At 29.9% G+C, this 26436-nt stretch overlaps 1 protein-coding gene across 2 annotated transcripts in view; it reads right to left on the reverse strand.

The window, feature by feature from the left end:
* Positions 1 to 26436, reverse strand: part of LOC123272697 (E3 ubiquitin-protein ligase UBR4) — a 52619-nt gene that overhangs the window by 8481 nt on the left and 17702 nt on the right. Inside the window, exons 3-14 of one of the 2 annotated variants that reach the window (XM_044739661.1) lie at positions 18383 to 18816; positions 16885 to 17406; positions 10329 to 10495; positions 10001 to 10235; positions 9808 to 9925; positions 9352 to 9506; positions 9109 to 9277; positions 7332 to 7909; positions 2342 to 7030; positions 2101 to 2255; positions 1878 to 2024; positions 23 to 224 (exon numbers count right to left, since the gene is read on the reverse strand). In XM_044739661.1, the coding sequence (XP_044595596.1) occupies positions 23 to 224; positions 1878 to 2024; positions 2101 to 2255; positions 2342 to 7030; positions 7332 to 7909; positions 9109 to 9277; positions 9352 to 9506; positions 9808 to 9925; positions 10001 to 10235; positions 10329 to 10495; positions 16885 to 17406; positions 18383 to 18816 (7571 nt within the window). Of the gene's footprint in view, positions 1 to 22; positions 225 to 1877; positions 2025 to 2100; positions 2256 to 2341; positions 7031 to 7331; positions 7910 to 9108; positions 9278 to 9351; positions 9528 to 9807; positions 9926 to 10000; positions 10236 to 10328; positions 10496 to 16884; positions 17407 to 18382; positions 18817 to 26436 lie in introns of both variants that reach the window. The other variant, XM_044739660.1, reaches the window with a different exon arrangement.

Consider the following 26436-nt stretch of genomic DNA (forward strand, 5'->3'; position numbering starts at 1 on the left):
GAATAGAGATAAATCAACTTACTTTATGAGAATGATACGTTGATTTTGTGCTGTGTAAAGCTGCAAGAAGTGCTGTTGTACGTATTTGAACTGGTGGAGGAACTGGTAATGTTAACAGGCATGAAGCCACATCTATTGCTGCACTTCGAAGACATAATTTGCTCTCATCATTTGCAAATAAAGCAAATGACGGTTCCAGGACTTCCAGAATACTAAAAATCATTCTGTTAACATAAATAAAAATTAGTGAAATAACAATTCTTAACAAATAAAAAAAATTAATTAAATGATTGATCCTACAGTCCATCCCTACAAGTTCCCGCTAATTTCAAAAATGTAAAGCCTTCCAAATTTCACCTATTATAACGTTTTTCAGCTCTTCGAGCTTTTGAAAATAACTTTAGGACAAATCAACCGATTTTACAATGTTTGGCGGCATTTCGCGCGGTTGACAGAGTTTTACTAAAATTTTCAGAAAGAATCTGATAAAATTGAAAAATTCCATTAAAAAATCACGTTTTTTTTAATCATTTAAAAATTAAATATCTCACGAACCAATTAACCGATTTTGATAAACTTGATGGCGTTCGATGCAAATTTTTAAGCACTAATAGTTAATTCATTACATCAAAAAGAAGTTTTCAAGTTATATTAAAAAAACACTTTCGTGGGTATTCTTTCGTAAACAATATCTCTTGAACGAATCAACCGATTTTAATGCAATTTACGATAATCGAAGCAGTTTTTTACGTTCAACAAAAAAAATGTATTACGAAATAATTGATTTAATGAAAATTTTTTAAGTTATTTTGAAAAAACACTTTTTTGAGATTTCTTTTGATAACGATATCTCACGAATGAATCAACCGATTTTTATACAGATTGTGGTAATCGACGTTGTGTTTTGAGTAGAAAATTCTGATAGAGTGTCGATTCGATCTACATTCACAGAAAATTCTAAGTTCAGCGAAATTTTCTTAGATGCCGCAAATCGCTTTTCGATCGGATACTCCGTTACAAAGTTATCAGATATTTACACATTTACATACAGACACACACAAAGGCACACACACGTATACACAAATATCTTCTTAGAACCCTGAAACGTTGAGATATGATGAAAATTCGATTTTTTGAAAATCGAGGTGAAACCAATAACTTCCCGATTCTTTGAAAATTATTGATTTCCACAGTGCGAAGTCAAAAATATAATTTTTTTATGTTAATTTACAATAGATAAAAAAAAAGTTTGGAAAATCTAAAAGTGCACGATTCGTAATGCTCATTTAATTATGAAATAATAAGGAAATAAAATAATGTGAAAAAATAATATATAAAATAGCTGAAATAGGACAATAATGCGTATCAGGCGTAATCACCTAGTGGGATAAATGTACACAATGGATATACATATAGTCATTTGGTTTTTTTATATTATTAATTGCAAATAAACGACACTGTTACCTAGCCATTCGCATTCGGTGACCTATAATTCGTTCAAAGAATTAAAAAAAAAAAATAAAATTTGACTCAATTAATAGATTTTTTTGCAAGTTACAGTGTTTTCAGGGTTTCATACATGACGGACAGGAAAATTTTTTTAACTATTTAGATGTTTTTTTCCGTTTCTATTGCACTTAATAAATTTTTTAAAAGTATGGAATTTGTCTCCATTAAATTATCTTTACAATAGTATGCAACATATTTTGATTCCTTGAACTAATAAGGCTATAGTAATAAAAATAGTTACCGAAATAAGACGAAAAAATTTTTTCGATCATGAAGCACTATCTGATGCTTCGCATCATGAGTCGTGCAATAGATTTTATGTATATATTATGTAAAATAATGATTTCAATTAATCTTATCTTACTTACTTATCAAGAGGTGTAAGTGGACTTGCAACTACTACATTTTCATTTTCATTTGTAATCATTGAACTCGCAGTCGGCGCTGGTGTTTGTCCGGTTGTTGTTTCATCAGATTCTTCAGGCCAACCGAAAGCATCTTTGGTTTTACCGTATCTATCATACATAAAATTATATATTTAAGTTATTCAACTGCATTTATAAAAAATGAAAAAATTTATCAAAATCATACATTTTTATTGAATCAACCATAATAACATCTGGATCTTGAGAAAGTCCAAAAGTAATCGTCAGCTTTTTATCAGCCTGAAGACTTTCTTCTCTTGTTAATGGTATATCGAACCAACGACTTCGCGTCAAAGAAGTACGAATACTTCTACCAAAGACCTATCAATAAATTTCGATTTCATTAAAGGTAAATATTAATATACAAAAAAAAAAAAAGTAAAAAATAAATGTTTAAATAATTTTACCTCAACATAAAGAGGAGCTCGTTGAATGTCTTGGCTTCCAAGTTGAACTCTTATACCGGTGATAACTAATGTAGGGTCATTATTAATAACATCTACATTAAAACCAATAGCTTTTGTAGAAACTACATACATTCCAGTAGTATTCAATCGATGTTTTATTTGAGCAACATTGTAAATTTGTAGTAAGTCATTTCCTCCAAATTCAATATCATTCATCAACTGGCAATGTTCGAAATAATCAATAGGAAATGAGACTACTCCTGAAGGTTTACCAATTTTTGCTGTTTTCTTTTTTCTACTTTGTTTTATACCAGATATTGTGCCGAGAGATTGAACATTTGAAGACATCCAAAATCCAGTTTGTTCCATTGCAGCCATGTAGATTCTTAAGCTGCCATCTTCACAAAGAAGTATGAGAGTTGTTCTATGTTCAGCATTAGAGCTTGGATGTCTTATAGCTACCATATCCATTATTTTTGCTTTAGGAACGACTTTTATTTCTTGAATCATTATCACATCAGGCTTAATCATTAAGATTACTGGATTGTTACTAGTTTGAAATACTGAGCAAACTAATCCCGGATGGTTAGCAACTTCACTCCATTGACAAAGAGGTTGTGGTTGGTTGTTATTTGACTTATTACCATTTGTTTTATTATTTTGTAAATTTATTTGAAATACAGTTGTTATATCTGACTCCATGTTCTTTAACGGTGCAATAAAACTTTTACCGCATGTGTAACTGAAAAACAGTAACTGAAGTGCATGAGAATAATAAAGGGAAACTCCACCACCACCAACTTGTCCATAATCTTTAATTTCTGGGTGATAAATATCTAAAGTATTAGTAACGTAGAATGGACCGTGTTTAGCAGAACTTTCTTCGGTCATTGCTTGACTATAAATATAACCTGCAGATGACATAAGAAGAAGATAGAAAACTCCATCTTCCGTATGCACAAATGTACAATCTCTAATTTTACCAATAGGAACAAGAAAATAATATTGAGGACTAAGCGCGTCTTTACTGAGATCATAAATTTTAACAAAATCTGCAGTAACTAATGACAATTGAGTTTGAGAACCAGGTAGCCATATAGCTTTGATAATAAAATTTCCAGGCTCACGTTGAGGATGAAGTACCAAATGATCTGATACTATTCCAGAGCTATTGAAGGTCAAAACATGACAATCTTTTAAACCACAGACAGCTAAAAAGTCTTCATTCCATGGATTACTGGTGATAGTTAAAACTGTAAATGGAATAGGCGCAGAAGCTAACCTAGTTAAGGTAAGTTTACGTTTTGATGAGTCGGCTTGTTTTAGTAAGGTACTCAATTGCAATACAGTAATCTTGCCTTTTTCATGTGAGACCGCGAGATGTTGTCGTTTGCCATGAAGAGATGATAAACAGCACATGGCAACTCTTCTTATCATATGAGCTGATAAAAGCTGTCTAATCGTTTGTCCTTGATCACCTGAATAGTTCATTCTTACATTTTCAAATGCCCCTTCTTGAGAACCCAAAGTTGATAACATCAATTGGTCAGTATGTTCGAATTTTTTTTCTAACGTGTGAAGTTGTCTAAGTGCAATTTGAGCCCGAGTGTGACATCCAACTGAAGAATTTTTTTGACAAGAAATATTTACTATTGGTAATAATGTTTTTGTCAGTTCTACTAATGAAATTATCAATCCACTAGACCATAATTGGGATAATACCCATTCTTTTGAATTTTCTAATTGTTTAATTAATTTCAGTTGTTTTTTCTTATCTTTTTCATTACGATCTATTTTTTCATCACAAGAAATAGGGCTTGTAGCTCGTTTGCGCAATCTATTAGCTGTCGGGGTATTACTTTCATTTCCATTTGAATTATTATATGTTAAAGTATTTCCTGCTTGATGCTCTGAACATTGAGGACTTCTTTTCGTTAAAGCTTGACAGGATCCATCGTCTTTAGAACCACAATCACAGAAGAAATTTCCATACTTGGCATAAGTTACGTCATGTCCTTTATGACATACTCGAGCACAAACTGTACACACTCCAGCCCCGTCCACCATAGTACAAGTATGGCAATGATACCAATGTTGATTTGTGAATTCTTTTTGTGTTACTGTAAATGTACATAGTTTATTACAAAGACTATCTTCATCAGAATCTTCTGCAGCACTATCATCATCTTCATGAGGCAATTCATCCATCCAGTCATTGTCATTAAAGTCATTTAGAGGAGATGCACCTTCCCAAGGTGGACTTGTAGCTCTATCATGCATGAATAACTGTGCAGGACAAACTGCATTAACAATATCAGCGATATAATTTAAAACACACCATCCTGCTTCAATGTAAGGTAAAGGTTTATCCAGTGTTTGTAGATCGTTACTCATTAATCGTTGTTTACATAACTCAACCCAATCAGTTGCTGCTTTGAAAAGTAATATATGTCCTTCATCATTTCCTGTATCTGCCAATGTTATCATTACTTGCATTAATTCAGAAAATCCTGCTCCTTCAATAGATGAAGATAAAAGATGATATCCCCATGGTATCAAAGCTTCAAGTATAGTAGCTGAAACATTATTACTGAGTGTACTATTGGCTTTGACAATATAATTTGTCAAAGATTGAAGTAATTGATTATGTTCTTGCGTAAGTTGATAATCTTCATTAAAAGTAGATACTTGATTGCTGTTAGCAGAGTTTAATAGTACAGTTGGCCAAGTTACTTGCTCATTTGCCGATGTGTTATTCAAGTTATCATTTTTTGATGTTCCATTGTTATTTCCTGAAGCACTAGCAGTTCCTGTATTTTTACAACTTTTAATATTAATTGGTGATTTATTTTTAGCACCTAAAATTATATGCCTTAGCCAAGACTGAAGAACATCATTTTCAACATTGGTAAGATTTGAAACCGAACAACATAAGCGGTCTAATGATTCATCATTATTTGTTTCTGTAGTTTTAAATAATTTATTAAAGAAATGAAGAACATGAAAGTTAAATTGTTGAGATGCTTGAGGAGAAGAAATTGATAATAGAACAGATAATAGTGTTCGGTTGGGACAACATGTAAAAAATTGATCTAAAGCTTTGCATCCAATAGGACTATCCAACAATTGTTCCCAATATTTTATGCATTGTTTCAAAATTTTACTATCAACAGAGAGGTTAATAGATTCGTTATGCTTTGTATAATCAATAATAACATTGTATGTATGGTTTAGAACAAAAAGATACTCTTTTAATTTTCTTGACTCACTTTCAATAGGGCCCAATAATTTAGTTAAAATTTTTGATGCCATATCTTGTAAGTAATCAGTTCTCGCATCCATAATAAGTGCTATTAAAATATCAATTGTTTGATTGTAAATTTCGGAATTTTCTGGTACGTTGATGGGACTAATGTATTCATGAAGAAAAACTACTAAAGAATACAGTAAATTTTTAAGTGATGGATTGATTGAAAAGATTCCATATTCTGATAATGTACTGATATGATGATTTACAATTGTTAGGATATAACTTTCCGCTGGAATAACATCATTTGCATAAGTATTCCATGGTATACATGTTACATTCAAAGCTTTCCATTTATCTAAAATAGAACGAATTCCAAGAGGTAATAGTGTAACAATAGAAAAATCCGTAGCCCAATTTGCGTTAGCTACACAAATAATGCTGTCTAAAACTAAATAATCTTGTAGGTTACATTTTCCAACTGATTCAGTTATTTCATACATTTGATGAAGAACACTAGATCGACAAGAAGATAAAATTACTTCCGTTAATGATAATACATGTGGAAGTACATCAACAATCATTTTATTCGTAACTGATGATATTAATTCTGAATTCTGCGGATTTTTATTAGTTTCGATGTTATCTGTTGGCGTTTTAGAGATATTTTCATCTATAAGAACTTGTAATTTGCCAATTATTGCAACTAAAATAGTAAGTGAACTTAACTTTGGTAGAGATGATTGTGGCATTATTTTATCAGAATGGTTCAATTCAGGCTTAAAAATCTTAATGCAGTTTTTTGCTAATGTTATATCATATTTCAATGAGTTAACTGTTGATGATACTGTTTTAAGAAGGTTCTCAGCATATTGAGTAAACATTCCTTGTTTGACAAGACAATCTTTCATCCATGAAGCAAATGTTTTATGGGCAGTTCGAGGACCCCAAATAAGAGAATACAGAAGCATTGGACCAGCAGGAATCTCTTCGCCTAAAGCTAATTTATCCATGTATGTTGCTGAAGGTGGCAACATCAATAAAAGTCTCCAACAAATGAAAAAGCAATACTGCGTACCACATAAACCAGTAATAGACATTTTATCTTTTCCATCAGTTTGGGATTTTCTTGGTATACTGGTTTGATTGATGACATTAAGAATATCTATTAATGCTTCTACAAGTAAAGGATATTTAATTTTATCTGTTGTGCCTAAAATAAAATTGCATGCTAATCCATCTAGCTTTGGTATATCTTGATTATTAAAGTCGGCGTTAGTTAAGTTATAAAAACGTGGTTTCATAGTAAATTCATCTTGTGATCCATTTTTTGGATAATTATCTTCGATTTCTTTCCAGGGAGTGTAAACTCTTGCAGCTTGTTTACTTCCTTCTTTTGTGTCAGGTACTAAACTTGTAGCAGAAAGAAGATTCCACTGGACCTAAACCAGAAATAATACAATAATTTTTAATATATATTATTTAATATCTAAGAAATGTATGAGATTTTTACTACCACACAATTATTTCTACTATTTAGGTGGCCCTGTTATCTCAGGCAAGCTTAAAGTAGCTTTTAAATTATTTTGCATTTTTACGATATATATTTTATAAAAATTAAATTATATTTTTCAATTAAAGTAAATACTTCGAAATAAATAAAAGGAACCTTTATTCCGAAGTTTTAATGAAATGCATGAAATAAATAATAAATCAACTATTGAATTACGGTAAATAACTTACTTGTTCGAGCAACATCGAAGGAGCATCATATAAATGTCTCATCATATATTCAAGTAGTAATAAAAGCCGTGATAGATGAAGTATTTGTGAATCATTCATAGAAGTTTTAATAGCTTCACTACACCGTATTACTCCACTTGCAGTTAATAATAAAACTGATTTTTTTTGCATTAAATTAAGTGAATGGAACAGAAAAAGAACCAATTGAGCATGTTCAACATTTAGATCTTCATTTTCTGGTTCAAGTGTTATTGGAGGAATGCAAACATTTTCAATTAAAGTTGTGATTAATCTCTGCCAAATACTGATGCAAGCTGCTTCTTTTTCTGACTGAGGTTTCAGTAAAAGAATTTGAGCTAAGACACTAAGAGTCCTAGGATAAACTTTCAAGGGCCATAAAACTGATGATCCACTTTCCGATGCCCATGGACTCACTCCCAAGTGTTGAAGTAATGTATTTTGCAATGACTCGCTTAAAGTATTACGTGCCAGTAAATTGTGAGTATATCGGCTTAAAGCTTGAGAAAATTCGGTGTACATAGTACCAAGTGTCGCACCGTAAAATACAGAAATAGTCCCTGTAAAATTATTATTATTATTATTATTATTATTATTATTATTATTATTATTATTATACATCCGACTTATAAAACAAAATTATTATAATGATATCGACGTTTTAAGATTTTGTAACCCACATTTAGAAAATTTTACAGCAGGCTGTAAAAACAGTTTATTTTTAACAGTGGTTTGATCTCTAAATTTTTAATATGAGCTGCACAATATTGTTATGAATTTATTTTTTTAAAAAATTCAAATTGTTTAATTTTGTGGGTTACGACATTTTAAAGTTGGGTATCAATGCATTAAGCATCCAAAACAAAATTTTTGTTTAATTCCAATAATTTTTTTTCCTTCTGAATTAGGTACTTTGATAATGGCATATGTTTATACATGCTCTACAGTCAACGCTCTCTGTATTTGACTCACCCGTACAGGACCATTCTCTGTATTTGACTGGTCCTTGTCCATAAGAGCTGTGTAAAATCGTCAAATACAGAGGAAGAATGTGGTCAAATACAGAGAGCGGTCAAATACAGAGAGGTCCAATACAGAGAGCGTCGACTGTAAACGTATGTTGTGAAGAATTAACTATGAGTTTGAATATACCAAACAAGTTCAATTTTTGTTTATTTAGAGCGTATTGTTGCTCTTAGAAGAAAATTGCCGAACTTTAATTCAGTAAATTTTACAGGAGCCAAAAAAAATTCAATTTTGATTTTTCATCTTACGAAAACGTTAATTAAATATATACAATATTTTTATTTTGAATTACAATTATACAACATAAGTTAATTTTTTTAACTTTCTGTTCAGAAAATTTTTGAAAATTAATTAGTTCCAATCGGATTTTCGAAAATCAAATTTTTATCAGATCTTGACATATTGAGGTCCTAGGATGCTATTATTATTATTATTATTATTATTATTATTATTATTATTATTATTATTATTATTATTATTATTATTATTATTGTCATAGCTTAAAATGAAAATTTTTTTCAAGTGCTCAATTTAAAATCTAACATTCCTTGAAGTGTAGAGAATATTTAACAATATTAATCACTATATTCTGATTCGATTACGCTGTATTATTACTTGGCCGTCAATTAATCAGAATTTCATATTTACCTCGTTTCTTACACTGATATATAGTATATAATGCATTATGATTTCTAAGGAATTTTCTTTAATATAAAAATAATAATACTAATACCTGTTTCAGTTCTAGCAGTTTCATGGTCTAAATCTCGAATAATTGCAGCCAGAATCACCATCTGTTGCTCGATTAATCCATTGACTACATATTCTCGCACATAAGAGCTTCGGCTTCCAATAAGATGTTGATTCATAAATTGGAATATTTGTGTTGCTAATGAAATATACTGTGAAAAAGGAAATAGATTTATTAATAAACGAATAATAATTCATATAAGAGCTCTAATAAAAATACACTTACTCCGTGAGGTTCACGATTATCAGGAACAATCGTAGCTGTGGTGCGCTCAGGACCGAGTTCATTAGTTGTTTCTTTGGTAATATTAGATGGTGATCCTTCAGAAGGGGATAAAGTTTCTTCAAACCATAGTCCCAAGATAGGTTCACTGTCTTCCTCTACCGACATAACAGTTTGTTCTACATAGTGAACATACCCCAGAAAGTTAGTAAGATAGATCAAACAAAAGCCAATTAATAGCAATGATAATAGAAAAAGATCTTCAAGTAGTGTCTGATTAATGTTAAATCTTATCAGTATGATATGTATTGAATTGTTAACAAATGATTGTTATTTAAATGAAAGAATAAATGTTTAACTATGCGTAAATTAATTCCGTATACTTTAAGTTAACGTTGTGAAAACAATAAATATAGTTGGATTAATTTTTTTGTTAGTTAATGACTTATTAAATACTACCTTCATCAGTTGAACTTTCTGAAAAGCTCAGAAGATCTTCATAATAAGTCGTAGAATCTGATTGGCTCAATGTATCACCTTCTTGAGGATGTTTTTGTACTCGTTTCAAAGTACAAGCCTAAAATTTTTTAATGTAAAATTGTAGGAGAAATAATTATTTTTTTCAAAATAAATAAAAAAAATAGTTATATACTTTTCGATAACTAATCGTTGCTAAATAAAATAGCAAATGATTAAGTGGTGCTTCCTGAAGAAATGTCATAGCTCGTTGAAGTGCTGTTGAAGTTGCTAAAATTTCCAAAGAAGCTGGTTCTTCTGGAAGTTGATTTTCTTGAGTAGCTTCTACAGAAACGTCTTCAAGTAATGCACTCATAATTGAAAGTGCATGAGAAGCAAGAGCTACTGACAAAACGCCAAAACCCTGCTGACTGTAAATGATAAATAAATGTAATTTAGATAATATAAACTATTATATTTTTCAAAAAAGATATAGTATTTTTTAACAAAGCAAGTTTCATTACACTTTCATCAAGTTAATGCGTGAAGTTCCATCGCGAACTTTACTCGGCGATTTGCCTTTTTCCTCTTTATTTTTATCTGTTACATTACTAAAGCTGCTAACAGTCAATTGAGCTTGAAGACCGGCAACTAACAGCCAAACGCCAATTAATAAATGGTTTTGTAATATCTGAAAACAATTATTAAGAATTTGAATAAAAGAATTATAATTATGAATACTTATAAATCAGGTAGATCTATACTTATTTAAAAAAAATTTTTTGTTTTTTGTGAGAGAGATTAGAAAACTATTGGAGAAAGAATCTTTCCCAGTTTAAGATAATATAAAGTAATTGAAAATTTTAACTTCCCGGGAAAAAATGAATTTGCCTAATCATATATAGTTATATATAATCACTTATATATAATTAGACCTGAAAATTGGCCAGATCTAATCATATATAATTATTTCTATAAAAATAAAAAAAATTCACCGAGAGCGTGGATCGAACCCGGGACTTGACGCTTTAAAGACTAAGACGCTACCTGTTTACCTGCGAGACTTACTGGAAGAGTAAAGCTTAAAATACCTACAACCAATGCAAATCGAATACATAATTGATTTTTATAAGTTAAATTAATTAATACAGTTCCATTATTTCATCCACAAAAAACTACAGTTTAAAAGATTATTAATCATTGGAGTAGCAGACTCTGAGATGAAAACAGAGAATGTTTTATAGTAATCACAAAATGCATATATAATTATATATGATTTCCGTATAGTAACACTGATATTGATAGAAGGATTTGTTTATATTTAATGAGCTTTATTAACTGTTAATAAGTGATTTTTTAACATCATGGAATTTAATATATATTTATAACCGGTTAATAAATTATTTATTAAATACGATTTATTAAATGTTAATAAATATTTGTTAATAGTTAACAAATATTTATTTAAAATTAAAAACAAAAATAGCAATTTTCTTTTGACATTTTTTATAACCCGACAGCTGGAATACATAACTGTAACACATGATAATAATTCAAATCACTAAATAAATTAACGTTTTTAATATTTAAAAATTCAAAAGATAATTATGAGCTATGATAGAAATTGCTATTTTACAATAAACGTTATTATAATGCAATATAATTAATGGAAATAATTTATAAAGATGATTTTTGTTTATAAGCAATCTTCATAACATATGACATTGCAAGTGAAACGAATTCACTCAACAAAATATTTATTATATATAATCATTAAAAAATGCTGCATCTAATTATATATCATTATATATTAATAAATGTAAATTTATAATTTACATTTGATCAGATGTAATCATATATAGATTTATATATAATCATATATAGCCCTAGATAACTCAGGTCTAATCAGATCTAAACATATATAGATTTATATATAATCATATATAGACCTAGATAACTCAGATCTGATCATATATAGACTTAGGTATATGGAATATACATATAATATATTAGTCTATTTATGATTATATATATTTTATATAAAAATTTAGTTATAATTATATATAATTCTATATATTCAATAGATAATCATATATATATGTCGGTAAGTCAGGAATAATTGTTGGAGTATCAGAATTATCGTGTACGTTCATTTTTGTTATTACAATCAAATTAATATGCGGAGTTACAATATGTCAATTAATAAAAATGAGTAAAATAGATTCGTATTGCAGGAATAAACACAATCATTAATTATCACTTATCACTAATACAACAATACACAAAATACGATAGGATGTTAAATTGCTTTGCAATACACTCAGACTTAGGAGGATAACGAATTCGTGATCACCAGGACGTCTGTACGATCTCGATTCCAGAATAAGACTGTCTTCTCAAAGATTCTCAAAAAATATGACAACTGCATATTTCCTTTTCCCTTGGTAATTTATGATACCCCTATCGTCCTGTGACCACGACTACGTTGACAACCATGTGTCGACCTAGGTCTAAGCCTACCGCAATAAAACAATTTAGTTAAACTTATTTTTACAACCATACTCGAAGTAAGGGTACATTCTTTAATTATTGAGGATTACAAAAATATTACTATTCTAAAGAATATTCCCATCAGATTGCCAGAGAAATACTCCACTGTACTTTACTCTCCGACATATATATATATATATATATATATATATATATATATATATATATATATATATATATATATATATATATATATATATATATATATATAATAGACTGTTTCACAAAAATAGGCAATTTTTTTTTTCTTATTAATATCGAAAATATTGTTTGAAATGACGAAAAAAAAATCCTGTGAAAATTAGAGCTCTTAAGAAGGGTTTACATTCTTTCTCTCTCTCGCCCTCTATTGGACAAACGAAAGTATCTCTGTCATACTTGTACAACAAATGGAATCTTAAAACGCATTTTATGCATAAATAAATGAAAATTTTCCAAAAAAGCGCTTCGCTCTTCGATAGATAATTTAATTATCTATCGAAAAGCGAAGCGTTTTTTTTCGAAATTTTATCACATACATGATGAAAACACGTTTGAAAATCAACTATAAACCGCTCTTAATATTATTATTAAGAGGTGCCGAGTCGAAAACTTCAATTTCCCATTTGATTAACGTGGGAAAAATTTTTTTTCTTACACAGAGACAGTTTTATTAAATACTAATAAACGCTTATTTGTATTGAGTAAAACACGTATTTTGCTCATGCGCAAATAAAAAATTTATTAAATACAAATAAAATTTTTATTTGGACCAGTTTTGAGATTTTATTAGTATTTAATACGTATTTATTAATATTTAATAAACGTTTATTAGTATTTAATACGCGTTAATTGGTGTATAATACGTTTTTATTTATACACAAAATAACTTAGTTTTTTAGTAATCAATGAATAATAAGATAAAAACGTCATAATCGGTTTCGTTTTGTTAATAAATGGTTGTCAACAAATTTTATAATAAATCTATCTATTATCACCAAATAATATTGAACTATTGACGATTATTCATAGTTTCAAATTAAAAAATGTAAATCAGGAAATGGAATTTTATAATGAAAATACATAGAAATTTTTTTTTTAATTTTTAAAGGTAAATATTTATGACATTGAAGTTGACAAATAAATTAAAAAAAATTTTTTTTTTTTATTTTATAGCAATTAAATTATTATAAAAAAATATGATCAAAAAGTTCCACATGTGAAAATTAATAAAAATTACAAGTGAAAATTTTTAGAAGTATTTTTTTATTGTCATTGATTTGTTAAAAAAATTTTTAAAATTGACAGCTGACGGCTAACTTCAGTGTTATGAATATTTATAAAAAAATAATTAGAATTTATTATATTTAACTAACTTTTCTTTTATTGAAAATCACTACATGATATAACAATAGTACCATTCGCACTTGTGATGACTTTAAAATTAAAAATCAAGTAAGGCTAACCACAAGCAGGTTATAAACATGCAATATACACATATATACATTGAATTACTTAAAGAAATTTTAATTTTTATTTGCGTTGAAATATTGGCCACAATGCACCTAAATCCCTTTCTTTTAATAAAACATCCATTGTTTAATAGACACTCTTCACTGTTTAATAATTATTTTAATTTTTATTCACGATTAATAAACAATAACTCTGAATTTTACGCCTTGACTTTAGGATTAAAGATGGCTGCCGTTAAAGCGAGACTGGCGGTGGTTTTAATAAACACATATTAGTATCTAATAAAATTTTATTAAATACTAATAAAATTTTATTCACTGCAAAACAAATTATATTTATAAGTAATTAATATTTATTGACAAGTAGTACTAAAATAAAAAAAATCCATATACGCGTTTTTATTTGCTGTGAATAAAATTGTCTCTCAGTGTAGTTTGGAATTTTGTAACTCTTTAACAAGTCATCAGACAAGTTGAGTCAGAACATATTTTTGTAGAGAATTGAATGATCTACAAAAAATCTCTCTTATAATTTTTCGATAAACCGATGCGTTTCGAAGATATTCAACTTTAAAATATAATTTATAATATTTTCTTATTTTTTTCCAATTTTTTGACGAAACTATCAAGTTTATCAAAAAATTTTGTTAAAATTTTCAAATTTTTTGTATTCTAAATTTTATTTGGTTTCACAGATCCTTTTATTCAACTGTCAAATTTCTAATACTATCGTACCTTGATTTGCCAATAAATTCAAATTTTTTTTTTTCAACTAAAATTATTATTATCCATTATTTAATAGATTCTATAAGTTCATAATATTATATATTTCAAATTTATGCAATTAATTTTATTATTTTAATAAAAATGTGCTAAGATAATTTTTTTTTTTTTTTTTTTTTTTTTTGGAATCTTACGCGTCAGCCTTCAGGCCTAGACACGTGGGATTTTTACGTCCTTTCCTACTATTTATTGTGCTTGATGTGTACTAAATACCATCTTTACATCCTTTCCGCGGCTGTGGCCGACTTACAGTCTGTACCCGCATTTGCCTGTGCCCCGCCCCTTAGCACAGTGACCAAGGAAACCACAGAAACCTGGCCAGGGTACAGTCGGCAAGGGAGCAAGCCTTGGAAATCGCAGAAAAATTTCGACTGCCAGGGCTCGAACCCACGCCTGAGCGACTGTTGTACGAAGATACAAGAATATGTTCTGACTCAACTTGTCCGATGACTTGTTAAAGAGTTACAAAATTCCAAACTAAGAAAAAAAAATTTTCCCACGTTAATCAAATGGGAAATTGAAATTTTCGATTCGGCACCTCTTAAGGAGGTATTACCCTACAACGGTTCTCAACTTTTGGAAAAATTTCCCTCCATATACCCCAATGTAAAACATTATAACTACAATATGAAGTGAGATGCAGTACACTTTTGCGCCTCCTATCACATGCGCAGAAGTAGAAAAATAATCCCACTGCGTCTTTTTTTTTGACTTGGCTACGTTGCATTCTCGCTTAGAATCGTTTGCCCCTTGAGACATGTGTTGTAGAAAAATTTAATGTTTTGAAATAATTTTGAGGTTATGTATAGTTGGAGAATGCAAATAAATAATGACTTCGCGGCTAAAAAATGGCAGATTTTACTTTAGCAATATTTCGATCGGTCTTGAGTGATAGCAAAGGTCCTGGTAAATTTAAATTAGAGTCTCAGCCAAGATTTTTTAAAAAATTCAGATGATGAACAACAATCATTCCATGATGCAGCTTATGACGTTCTAACTTTACAGAATTTGGTGGAAATATTAAATTTAAAAAATAATTTATTCACTTGTTATAAAAAATGTGAAGTTTATTTGCAAGAACTATCTGATGCAAATAAAACAAAACATAATTTAAAAATATTAACAGATTTGAAAGATATTATTTCGTTGAATATGTGTAACAAATTAGCTATGAATGATATTTCAGTTGATTCTTTGAAACAAATATTTAAACAAGGAGGTGATGAAGCTATCGTGCGATTGTTTACTGAGAAAATAAATAACAAAGTAAGAATAACAAAAAAGAAAGATATTATAAAGAACATCTTAGACTTTTTAAAAAAATTACCAAAAAACTCAGTTAAGAAACCAAAAAAAAATAATTTTAAGAAAGAAAGAGTTTCTAAAAAAGAATAAAATAATTAGTAGTATTAATGTTCTTCTAAAGTTAAAAATAACTTATTTTAAATAAATGCCTTTATAAAATATTTATTGAAAAATGTACTTTTAAATAAATAAATATTTATTATATTAATATTGTAGCTATATTCTTGATTTATACTATTTATTATTTTACATATTTATTTTTCCTATACAGTAAATTTGTGTTTAACCTATGTCCATTAAATTTTTATAGTTATTTGAATCTGTTGGGCTTCTACTGTATTTTGAACTTCCCCCGCAGTGCAACGTTGCCAAGTCACTATCTCTCACTTATTAGGTTATAAGAGAACGCTTGAAAATCATTAAAAGTAACAAACTTTGAACATTGTTTATAAAAAAATTAATACCGCTTGTTTATGTTTTTTTTTAAAAGAAATACTTGTTATAACTTCAATTAAATATTCTCAGTTTTAAAAAAAAATCCTGAGAAAAGTATGGTTGTTATTCAATAAAATGTTCGCTCTAACTACGGTCAGGATAGGGAATACATGTTAAATGTACGATTTTTAATTGCTAGTATTTCGAAAATTAACACCGCAAGGACTATTAAAAAAAATTTATTCGTATAGAGGACACTTAGAAGTACGCGTATTCAAAAATTGAGGAATATTGTAAGAAAAGTGATTTTTCACCATACCTCCTTAATATTAATATTAAGAGCTCTAATTTTCACAGGATTTTTTTTTTCGTCATTTCAAACAATATTTTCGATATTAATGAGAAAAAAAAGTTGTCGATTTTTTTTTAAACAGTTTAATATATATGATTAGGCAAATTCATTTTTTCCCGGGTTAGCGAAACTTGATTGCTAAATTATATTATATTAATTGGGGTAAATATAAATACACAAAAAAATAAGTAAATAAAATCTTACGTGTCCGCCTGCTCTGGTACTGCATTTAATTATGTTAGAAGCTAATCCAAAAATTTCAAGACTTTTTTCAACTACTGTTATAGCTAAAGAATCGTAATCTTCTTCAGTATTTCTTCCACCCTGGTTTCCTTGAATTCCTGTAGAATTTGTATTGCATTTAGGTGATACAGCATTGGAAACTCCAACTATACTTGAGGCCGTTGCGTTAGCGATTGAACAATACAAGCAAGACATAGTAAGTAGTGATAATTTTTCAAGCTTTACCGATGTTAACGGTTCGAGAACTGGTAAAGATAGAACTGTATGCACTATATTAATATCGTTTACGACAGAATGCAGACTATGTCGAATTATATGAGCTTCAGCATGATTTGCCGGCAAACTAAAGCCTTTTTTACTCATGTAAGTTTGATACTTTCGCATGTATCGTGATAAATGAGGTAAATTGCAACACATATCGAGTAACGTATCTCCAGCTCCAATATTCTGTAGAGTACCGATATTATTTGCAATAAACATGATCTGAAATAATAGTAATAATAATTGATTAATTATATGCGAAATTTCTAGTAATTATTATGATCTCAATGATTATTGGAGTTGTAATAAATATTAGATATTGATTACAGTTAAATTGATTAATGATTGATGCAATGAGTAGTGGATAAAAGCATATATATAATATCTGTTTGTACTGTATCAAATCGAGCAGGTTTTGAAGTGATTTTTTTTTATTGTTTTCAAAATCCCATACATCCTTAAAACGTATAAAAGACATTTCCTATATATATATATATATATATACCAAAATGCCAAAATGTAACTTCCGAGGAGAACTTTTTAAAATTGGAATTTTGAGTTCCGCTTTTAACAGGGGCTGCGTTTAGGCATTTCTTGAGATATTTTGGAGTGAGACGATGTATCTGATTTTCATAGAATTTTTTAACAGAAGCTTAGTTTGGGCATTTCTGGTGAAAATTCAAAATTTGGCCGGAAGTGCCCAAACTAAGCTTCTGTTAAAAAATTCTATGAAAATCAGATACATCGTCTCACTCCAAAATATCTCAGGAAATGCCCAAACGCAGCCCCTGTTAAAAGCGGAACTCAAAATTCCAATTTTAAAAGGTTCTCCACGGGAGTTACATTTTGGCACACCCTAATATATATATATATATATATATATATATATATATATATATATATATATATATATATATATATATATATATATATATATATATATATATATATATATTTATTTATTTTAGGAACATCTATTTTAGAACTCTAGCTTAAATCAGTACTTGAAATAAACTTTCAGGATAAAAATTTCATTTCTTGTTTCTGTAAAACTTTTGTTTTTATTTTTTATTTTTATAGTAGTACAAATTTGCGTCCGTACGGTTCTATTGGATAACTATTTGATGTTTATGCGAATTAAGTATTTACATTATATACATATATTTTTCGGAATAAATATACTTATAAAAATACTAACCTTGATTTCATTATTTACATTATTTCCACCAGATTCTGTTTGATTTTTATTGACCTCAGGAGCTGCTTCATTCAAAAATGTCACAATAGGTATATAATCCTGCAGCGGCGTAACCAATTGTTCAAGAATTGATGTAGAAAGATCATTTCTAGTTTTTTTACTATCTTTATTTAATTGATAGGAATAATCTTTTTCCCCAGCAGACGAGGATGTTGCTAAGTACAATGGAATATTTGAGTTTTTCATAATAGCAATTAATGCTATTTCTTCGGTTTTTGTAAGAAGTGACTGTCCTGTACATAGAGCTTTTATCGGTAGTAAAAGTTGTTTCATTGTTAAAATAGTGGATGATCCATCCCCTGGCTGCTTGCCTACTAAATACTTTAGAAGGATTCTGCATGCTTGCCAAACTGTCGCGATTTGATTCTTTGGTACTGTAATATGAGTAAAGAAAGTGTGTTAAGAAATTAAAAATTTGCTTTTGGTTTAAACTTTTATTTATTCAAATTCTTGCACAAGGAATATAATTAATGAAAATAATTTAAATTAATTAAATAATTTAAATTAAATCTTAAAATTAATTTTAAATTAAATAATAACATTTTTGAGGAAATTTTCGAAAAATTTACTCATTAAATAATTATTAACATTTAATCGACTAATAAAAAATATAGCACTTTGAATTACCGGTGCACACTTGACAACACTGCAAGAGTTCCCTAACCTTAAAATTTATTTATGTTTACAGTCTAACTAAAATGACTAAGGTCTTCTAGCATTTAAAAACCCGCGGTTACTTATGCGCCGGGTAGCTGCGCAAGCGGTGTTGCCAAGTCAAATACAAGACTTCAAAGAACGGAAGTTTCTTTTTCGTGTGATTTTTCATAAAAAATATAAAATATCTCCGTGATACGTTCGGAAACCTACTTTTTTTATTATTTTAATCGAAAGCTTATTATTTTTTCAATCAAATTAAATGAAAATAAAATTCTTTCAAAATCGTTAATTGCATTAAATTCTTTACCAAATACACGGCTGGTGGAATCTCCATTTACCTACATGTAAAAATTACAATTTTCAAACCTAATTATTTCATTAAATATCCCAGAAACCTACTGTTTTTTAATTTTTTTATTAATTATTAAGCTACGTAGATTAAATTTACAAATTTTCAGGAAGTTTTGAAAATTTGACTACTTTGCGTAGATCTTAAAGTCATTTGTAATAGCAACTACAGAGTAATGATAACTAGTAATTACTTCTCAAGTTCTAATATTCCAAATATAAAATTTGTAATCTCAATTTATATAATTAAAGTTTAAATTTAAAAACTTGAACTAAAAAAATTGCTGAAGTCGTGAAACTGGCACGTTTTGAAGGGATACTATGCATGAATCGAAAATTAATTAATAGAAAAAAAATTTTTGTAAATAGGGTAAATGTTCCAGTAGTTGACCGGGCACAAGTCGTTGACCGCTTTCATAAAAAATGTCCAAAAATTGTTTAGGTTGAATAGGTTTTCCAAATATTATTTAATTTTTAGAACATCGAAAATAATTCATGAAAATTTTTTACCGCAAGATCTGACTAAAATCGGTCAATTACTATAGTAGAGTATCCGAGAGGTGACTACATGTTTTAGTTAAAAAAAAAGTTTCTATTAGGTTAAGCTTGTCAAATTAAATTCTGAAGTAGTCTTTAATAGTTTCTTAACAAATATTTAATAAGATTTTACAAAAATAATCAAATAAATACCAATTCAACCATCGGTCAGACACTGGCACAATAAAACACCGTTGTACCATCAATGAATGACTTCGGTCATCTATTGGAACCTGCTACTTTTCAAAATACCAGTAGTTGACCGCATGCACAGTTGTAAGTTTCTAACCTAGATAAATATGTTTACGTAATGTTGACATGAATGTTGTTATTTGAAATAATTTATAATTATTAAATTATTAGTAATAAAGAAGTATTTATGCTTAGTGTTTAATGTGTTTCAAATAAGATGACTGTTGAGTCAAGTTTAAATTTGTACACTGATAAAAGGATTTATTAGCTATTAATAATTTAATTTATTTAGGAGAAAATAGTACATTTATTAATAGTTAATAAGTATTTATTTATATTTATTAACAGTTAATAAATATTATTTTGAGTGAATTTGTTTCGCTTGCAATGTCATATGATATGAAAATTGCTTATAAACAAAAATCATCTTTATAAATTATTTACATTAATTATATTATTTTATAATAACGTTTACTGTAACATATATACCGAATTTTATCACAGCTCATAATTATCTTTGATATTTTAAAATATTAAAAACGTTAATTTATTTAAAGAATTGAATTATTATCATATATTCCAGCTGTATAGGGTTACAAAAAGTGTCAAAAGAAAATTGCTATTTTTGCTTTTGATTTTAAATAAATATTTGTTAACAGTTAACAAATATTTATTAACCATTAATGAATATTTATTAACAGTTAATAAATCGTATTTAATAAATAATTTATAAACTGTTAATAAATATTTATTAAACCCTATGATGTTAACAAATCATTTATTAACAGTTAATAAAGCTTATTAAATATAAACAAATCCTTCTATCAGTGTAACAAGTTTAAATATGAATTTTTTTGTTGACATTAAAAATATATAGGCATGAATTTACAGTAATTAATAGTTTATTTTAAATAATAGTTATTATTTAAAATAATTGCATACGTGTGCCTCAAAAAAATGTTTTGCTTTTGTCATTATTGAATCTAATTTACTAATCTGTTACGTTTTTATTATTATTAGTTTTGTTCTAAACTAAACGAATTTTGTTTACTAATAATAAAAATCTAATTTAAATAAATAAGCATAAAAACATTAGACATTAAACATAAAAAACTAATTAAAGTTTACAAAATAACCAATGTTTGATAATCGGTCAACTACACGGAAAGAACAATAACCCACTGTACATCCTCGTATAGTATACTCCGTGGTATTTGTGAAAAAAAATTTCAGACTATAGTCAATATCCTTCAAAGTATACTAAATTATTTTTGGACTATACTCAGTGAAGTCTCCGATTTAATCGATTAATTTTTCTGGTTATATCGCGTAAAACTTCACGGGATGTAATCTGAAAAATTATTTCGTGAAAATTAAATTATACTCTGTTGAAATTTGGATTATGCCCACGGTGACTCCGCCAATTTTTTTTCTAGGGCCTGCGCGTTAAGTGCTGTTTATAATTTGTGAGTTATAGTCTATCAGCATATTGGACATTAATTAAAATATAATCAGTGAATTATATGAGTGTGTGACTATTTATATATTTTGATCAAGCCGGTCAACTACTGGTATTTTTATCTTACCTGCATTTAAATGTAAATTTATATATAATTTTATTAATAATTGAAATAAATAATATCACATATCAAAAACTTAAATATTTAAAGTTTAAATAAACTTTGAATTAATTTTTTTTAACGTATAATAATTAAATTACGATCAATTGAAATGCCAAAAATCCTTAATCGGTCAACTACTGGTACATTTACCCTAATTTCATTTTTTTTATTGTTCAATTTTCTTCATGTAATTAAAAAAAAAATTAATTTTTTTGCTCGATGAGATGTCGAGTTTTGTGGTAGTTCAAAATTAGCGTCTATTTTTATACCCAATAGGAATATATGAATTTTTATTCATATGTAATTAAGGTTGTTCGGACACTAATGCACTTGTAAAGATCAAAAGCTAATTTTTTGATATGTTATGAATTGCTATCTCATACGTCTAAATTAATTTTTTAGAATCGATTTGACAAAGGGTGATTGTTTAATAAATTATTAAAAAATTGAAATTTAACATGTAGCCTATAGAGACTATTGGCGGATTGCACATATATCGAGCTCTATCAAGCTTGCAGGGGTAAATCAGCAAAATTCAATAAAAAATACTCGAAAATTTGTAGCTTTTTTGTTGCTAATTAGTTACTAATATCGCGATTTTGTTGCTCAAAACAATCTCTAGAAATCGCGAAAACTGCTAACTTCATATAAAGATAGCAGGGAAACGTAGTAAATAATAAATATTCCATTGGCCATCAAGCATGAATTTGTTGCTGCAAACTGGTAATTGAAAAAAAAAAAAAAAAAAAAAAAGACGACTATAAGCTATCTTGAAAACAAAATTTCAATACTTATAAATCATTTGATAATTTGTTGCTATACACGGTAGCACTATTTCTGCGCAGAAGTGCCAGCAACAAAATAGTACCTGGTGATCAGCTGATTTCGAATAATAACTTATAATTTTCCGGGATATGCCAACTTGAACCGAGATTTTCCATTGCTAACAAGTGTTTAATAATTAGTTGCTGCCCGGAGTATCACTAAGACACCGGAAAAGTACCAGCAACAAAATGGTACCCGGTGATCAGCTGATTTTGAACAATTATTTATAATTTTCCGGGATATGCTAACTTGCACCGAGATTTTCCACGGTTAATAAGTGTTTAATAATTAGTTGCTGCCTGAAATATCACTGAGACACCGGAGAATTGCCAGAAACAAAATAGTACTCGTTGGTCAGCTGCTTTCAAACAATTACTTATGATTTCCCAAGATATGCTAACTTGAACCGATTTTTTTCTAGGCTTAAAAGCGTGCAAGAATTTGTTTCTGCCCCGGGTATCACTAAGACACTGGAAAAAAGCTAGCAACAAAATAGTAACCAGTGATCGGCTGATTTCGAACAATTACTTATAATTTTCCGGGATATGCTAACTTGAACCGAGAATTTCTGAGACTAATCAGTATTTAAAAATAAGTTGCTGCTCAGAGTATTACTAAGACACCGGAAATGTGCCAGACAGAGAGTAGTGACCGGTAATCGCCCGATTTCGAACAATTACACATAATTTTTCGGGGATATGCTAATTTGAACCGAGAATTTTTGAGGCTTAAAAGCGTGCAAGAATTAGTTGCTGCCCCGTGTATCACTAAGACACTGGAAAAGTGCCAGCAACAAAATAATACCTGGTGATCGGCTAATTTCGAACAAATACTTATAATTAGGCATATTAAGCTAGCAGTGACAGAGCCCATCTTGGACGGTCATTATTATTGATTTCTCGGAATATAAACAAGCAACAGTATTCTAAACAGAGCAACTAATCAGCAACAAAAAAGCAACAAATTTAGCACCACAAATAAATTTTGTTACTTGAATAATAAGTCAATGCCTGATGGACGAGTCCATGCTAGCTTGATAGACCTCTTATAATTTTCCGGGATATGCTAACTTGAACCGAGATTTTCCAAGGCTAATAAGTAGGACCGAGAATTTAGTTTTTTTAAAAGAGAGAGACAGAAGATAGGTGTAGCCAAGCGTTCTGATTGGTCATAATAAATTAATTGTTTTTTGTTTTTCGCAATCAAGTGAAGACAGCAGCTTGAAGAAAAAATAATAATTAGATTGCTAATCCAACATGAAAATATGAAAAATATGTCAAAAAAAAAACAGGTTGGTTTTCAGATGTAAAGGTGCTTGTAAACAAATACAAGTCTGTACTGCTCAGATAAATAAAGAAGAGAATTTGAAGCACAGTGTTGTGACTAAAATGTTTAATGAAATTAATTTAAAGAGAACAGTAAACAAGCTGGCAATTTCGCTGAAGATCGCGTAAAAGAATTGGTCCCGGCCTCACTGGTAATTTTGCTGGGGATCGCACTGACGGTCTTTTTGAAGGTCTCACTGGAGGTCTTGCTAGAACTCTTGCCGATGGTCTTGCTGGAAATCACGCTGACGGTCTTTTTATAGGTCTCGCTGACGGTATCGCTAAAGATCTTGCTGGATATCGAGCTGATGGTATTGCTAGGAGTTTCGCTGGTAATTTTGATGGCGATCACGGTGATGGTATCGCTGGAGATCACGCTGACGGTCTTTCTGGAGGTCTCGCTGGAGATCACGCCAACGGTCTTTCTGAAGGTCTCGCTAGAACTCTTGCTGACGGTCTCGCTGATGGTCTCGCTGGAGATCACGCTGACGATCTTTCTGGAGGTTACGCTGGTGATTACGCTGACGATCTTTCTGAAGATCACGCTACCAGTCACGCTGATAATTTTGTTAGCGATCACGGCGATGGTATCGCTGGAGATCACGCTGACAATCTTTCTGGAGGTCTCGCTGGAGATCACGCTGACGGTTTTTCTAAAGGTCTCGCTGGTGACCACGCTGACGGTTTTTTTGGGAGTCTCGCTGGAGATCACGCTCACGATCTCGCTGGAGATCACGCTGACGATCTTTCTAGAGGTCTCGCTGGTGATCACGCTGACTGTCTTCCTGGAAGTCTCGTTGGAGATAACGCTGACGATCTTGCTGGAATCACGCTGACGATCTTTCTGGTAGTCTCGCTGGAAATCACCAGCGAGACCTCCATAAAGATCGTCAGTGTGATCTCCAGCGAGATCGTCAGCGCGATCTCCAGCGAAATCGTCAGCGTGATCTCCAGAAAGACCGTCAGTGTGATCTTTAGAAAGACCGTCAGTGTAATCTCCAGCGAGACCGTCAGCGTGATCTCCAGCGTGACCGTCAGCGCGATCGCCAGCAAAATCACCAAGCGAGACCGGCAGCAATACCATTAGCACAACTTCCAGCAAAACGACCTCCAGTGAGACCGTCAGCGAGACCTCTAGAATAACCGTCAGCGTGATCTCCAGCGAGACTGTCAGCAAGAGTTCTAGCGAGACCTTTAAAAAGAACGTCAGTGCGATCTCCAGCAAAATTACCAGTGAGACCGGGAGCAATTCCTTTACGCGATCTTCAGCGAAATTGCCAGCTTGTCACTGTTCACTTTAAATTAATTTTATCGAACATTTTAGTCCCAACACTGTGCTTCAAATTCTCTTCTTTATTTATCTGAGCAGTACAGACTTGTATTTGTTTACAAGCACCTTTACATCTGAAAACCAACCTGTTTTTTTTTTGACATATTTTTCATATTTTCATGTTGGATTAGCAATCTAATTATTATTTTTTCTTCAAGCTGCTATCTTCACTTGATTGCGAAAAACAAAAAACAATTAATTTATTATGACCAATCAGAACGCTTGGCTACACCTATCTTCTGTCTCTCTCTTTTACAAAAACTAAATTCTCGGCCCTACTAATAAGTGTTTAAAAATTAGTTGCTACCCAGAGTGTCACTAAGACACCGGAAATGTGCCAGAAAAAAAGTAGTGACTGGTGATCGGCTGATTTTGAACAATTACTTATAATTTTCCAGAATATGCTAACTTGAACCGAGATTTTCTAAAGCTTAAAAGGGTGCAAGAATAAGTTGCTGCCCGGAGTATCACTAAGACACCGGAAAATTGCCAGCAACAAAATAGTACCCGGTGGTCGGCTGCTTTCGAACAATTACTTCTATTTTTCCAGAATATGTTAACTTGAACCGAGTTTTTCTAAGGCCTACAAGCGTGCACTAATTAGTTGCTGCCCACTGAGACAGCAATAAAGTGCCAGCAACAACATAGTTGATTGTAATCGGCTAATTTCGAATAAGTATTTACGATTCTTCTGGACATGCTGACTTGAAAACAGATTTTATGAGGTTCAAAAGTGTTACACCCCGTATATTACTGAGATCTTCTAAAGTGTTAACAATAAAACTCAAGAGTGCGATTTATATATTTTAAGTCAAGCCACTTATTCAGAAACGATTTGTTATTGTATTCGAACATAATTGGAATACCTTATTTTTTTGAGAAAATTCTCTAGAGATATAATAAAAAATTAGGAAAACGGTTGACCCTGAAGACCACCCCTGCAACTTCTCGCCAATTCCATACCTAAATGCTTGAAATTGTACTTATGACATTTCTGAGCTGTTTGAGCTCAAAAATATAATTTGTGTGTTATTTTGAGCTTAAAGAAAAAGCTTTTGTATGTTTTTGACCTTTTCGAGCTCAAAAGTCTGATAGAAGTTTGATAAAACACTTTTTTTTTAAGTTTAAAACCACAATAACTTTTGAATGAATGAACCG

The sequence above is a fragment of the Cotesia glomerata genome, linkage group LG10, assembly GCF_020080835.1.
Source record: "Cotesia glomerata isolate CgM1 linkage group LG10, MPM_Cglom_v2.3, whole genome shotgun sequence".
In the NCBI taxonomy this organism is placed as follows: Eukaryota; Metazoa; Arthropoda; class Insecta; order Hymenoptera; family Braconidae; genus Cotesia; species Cotesia glomerata.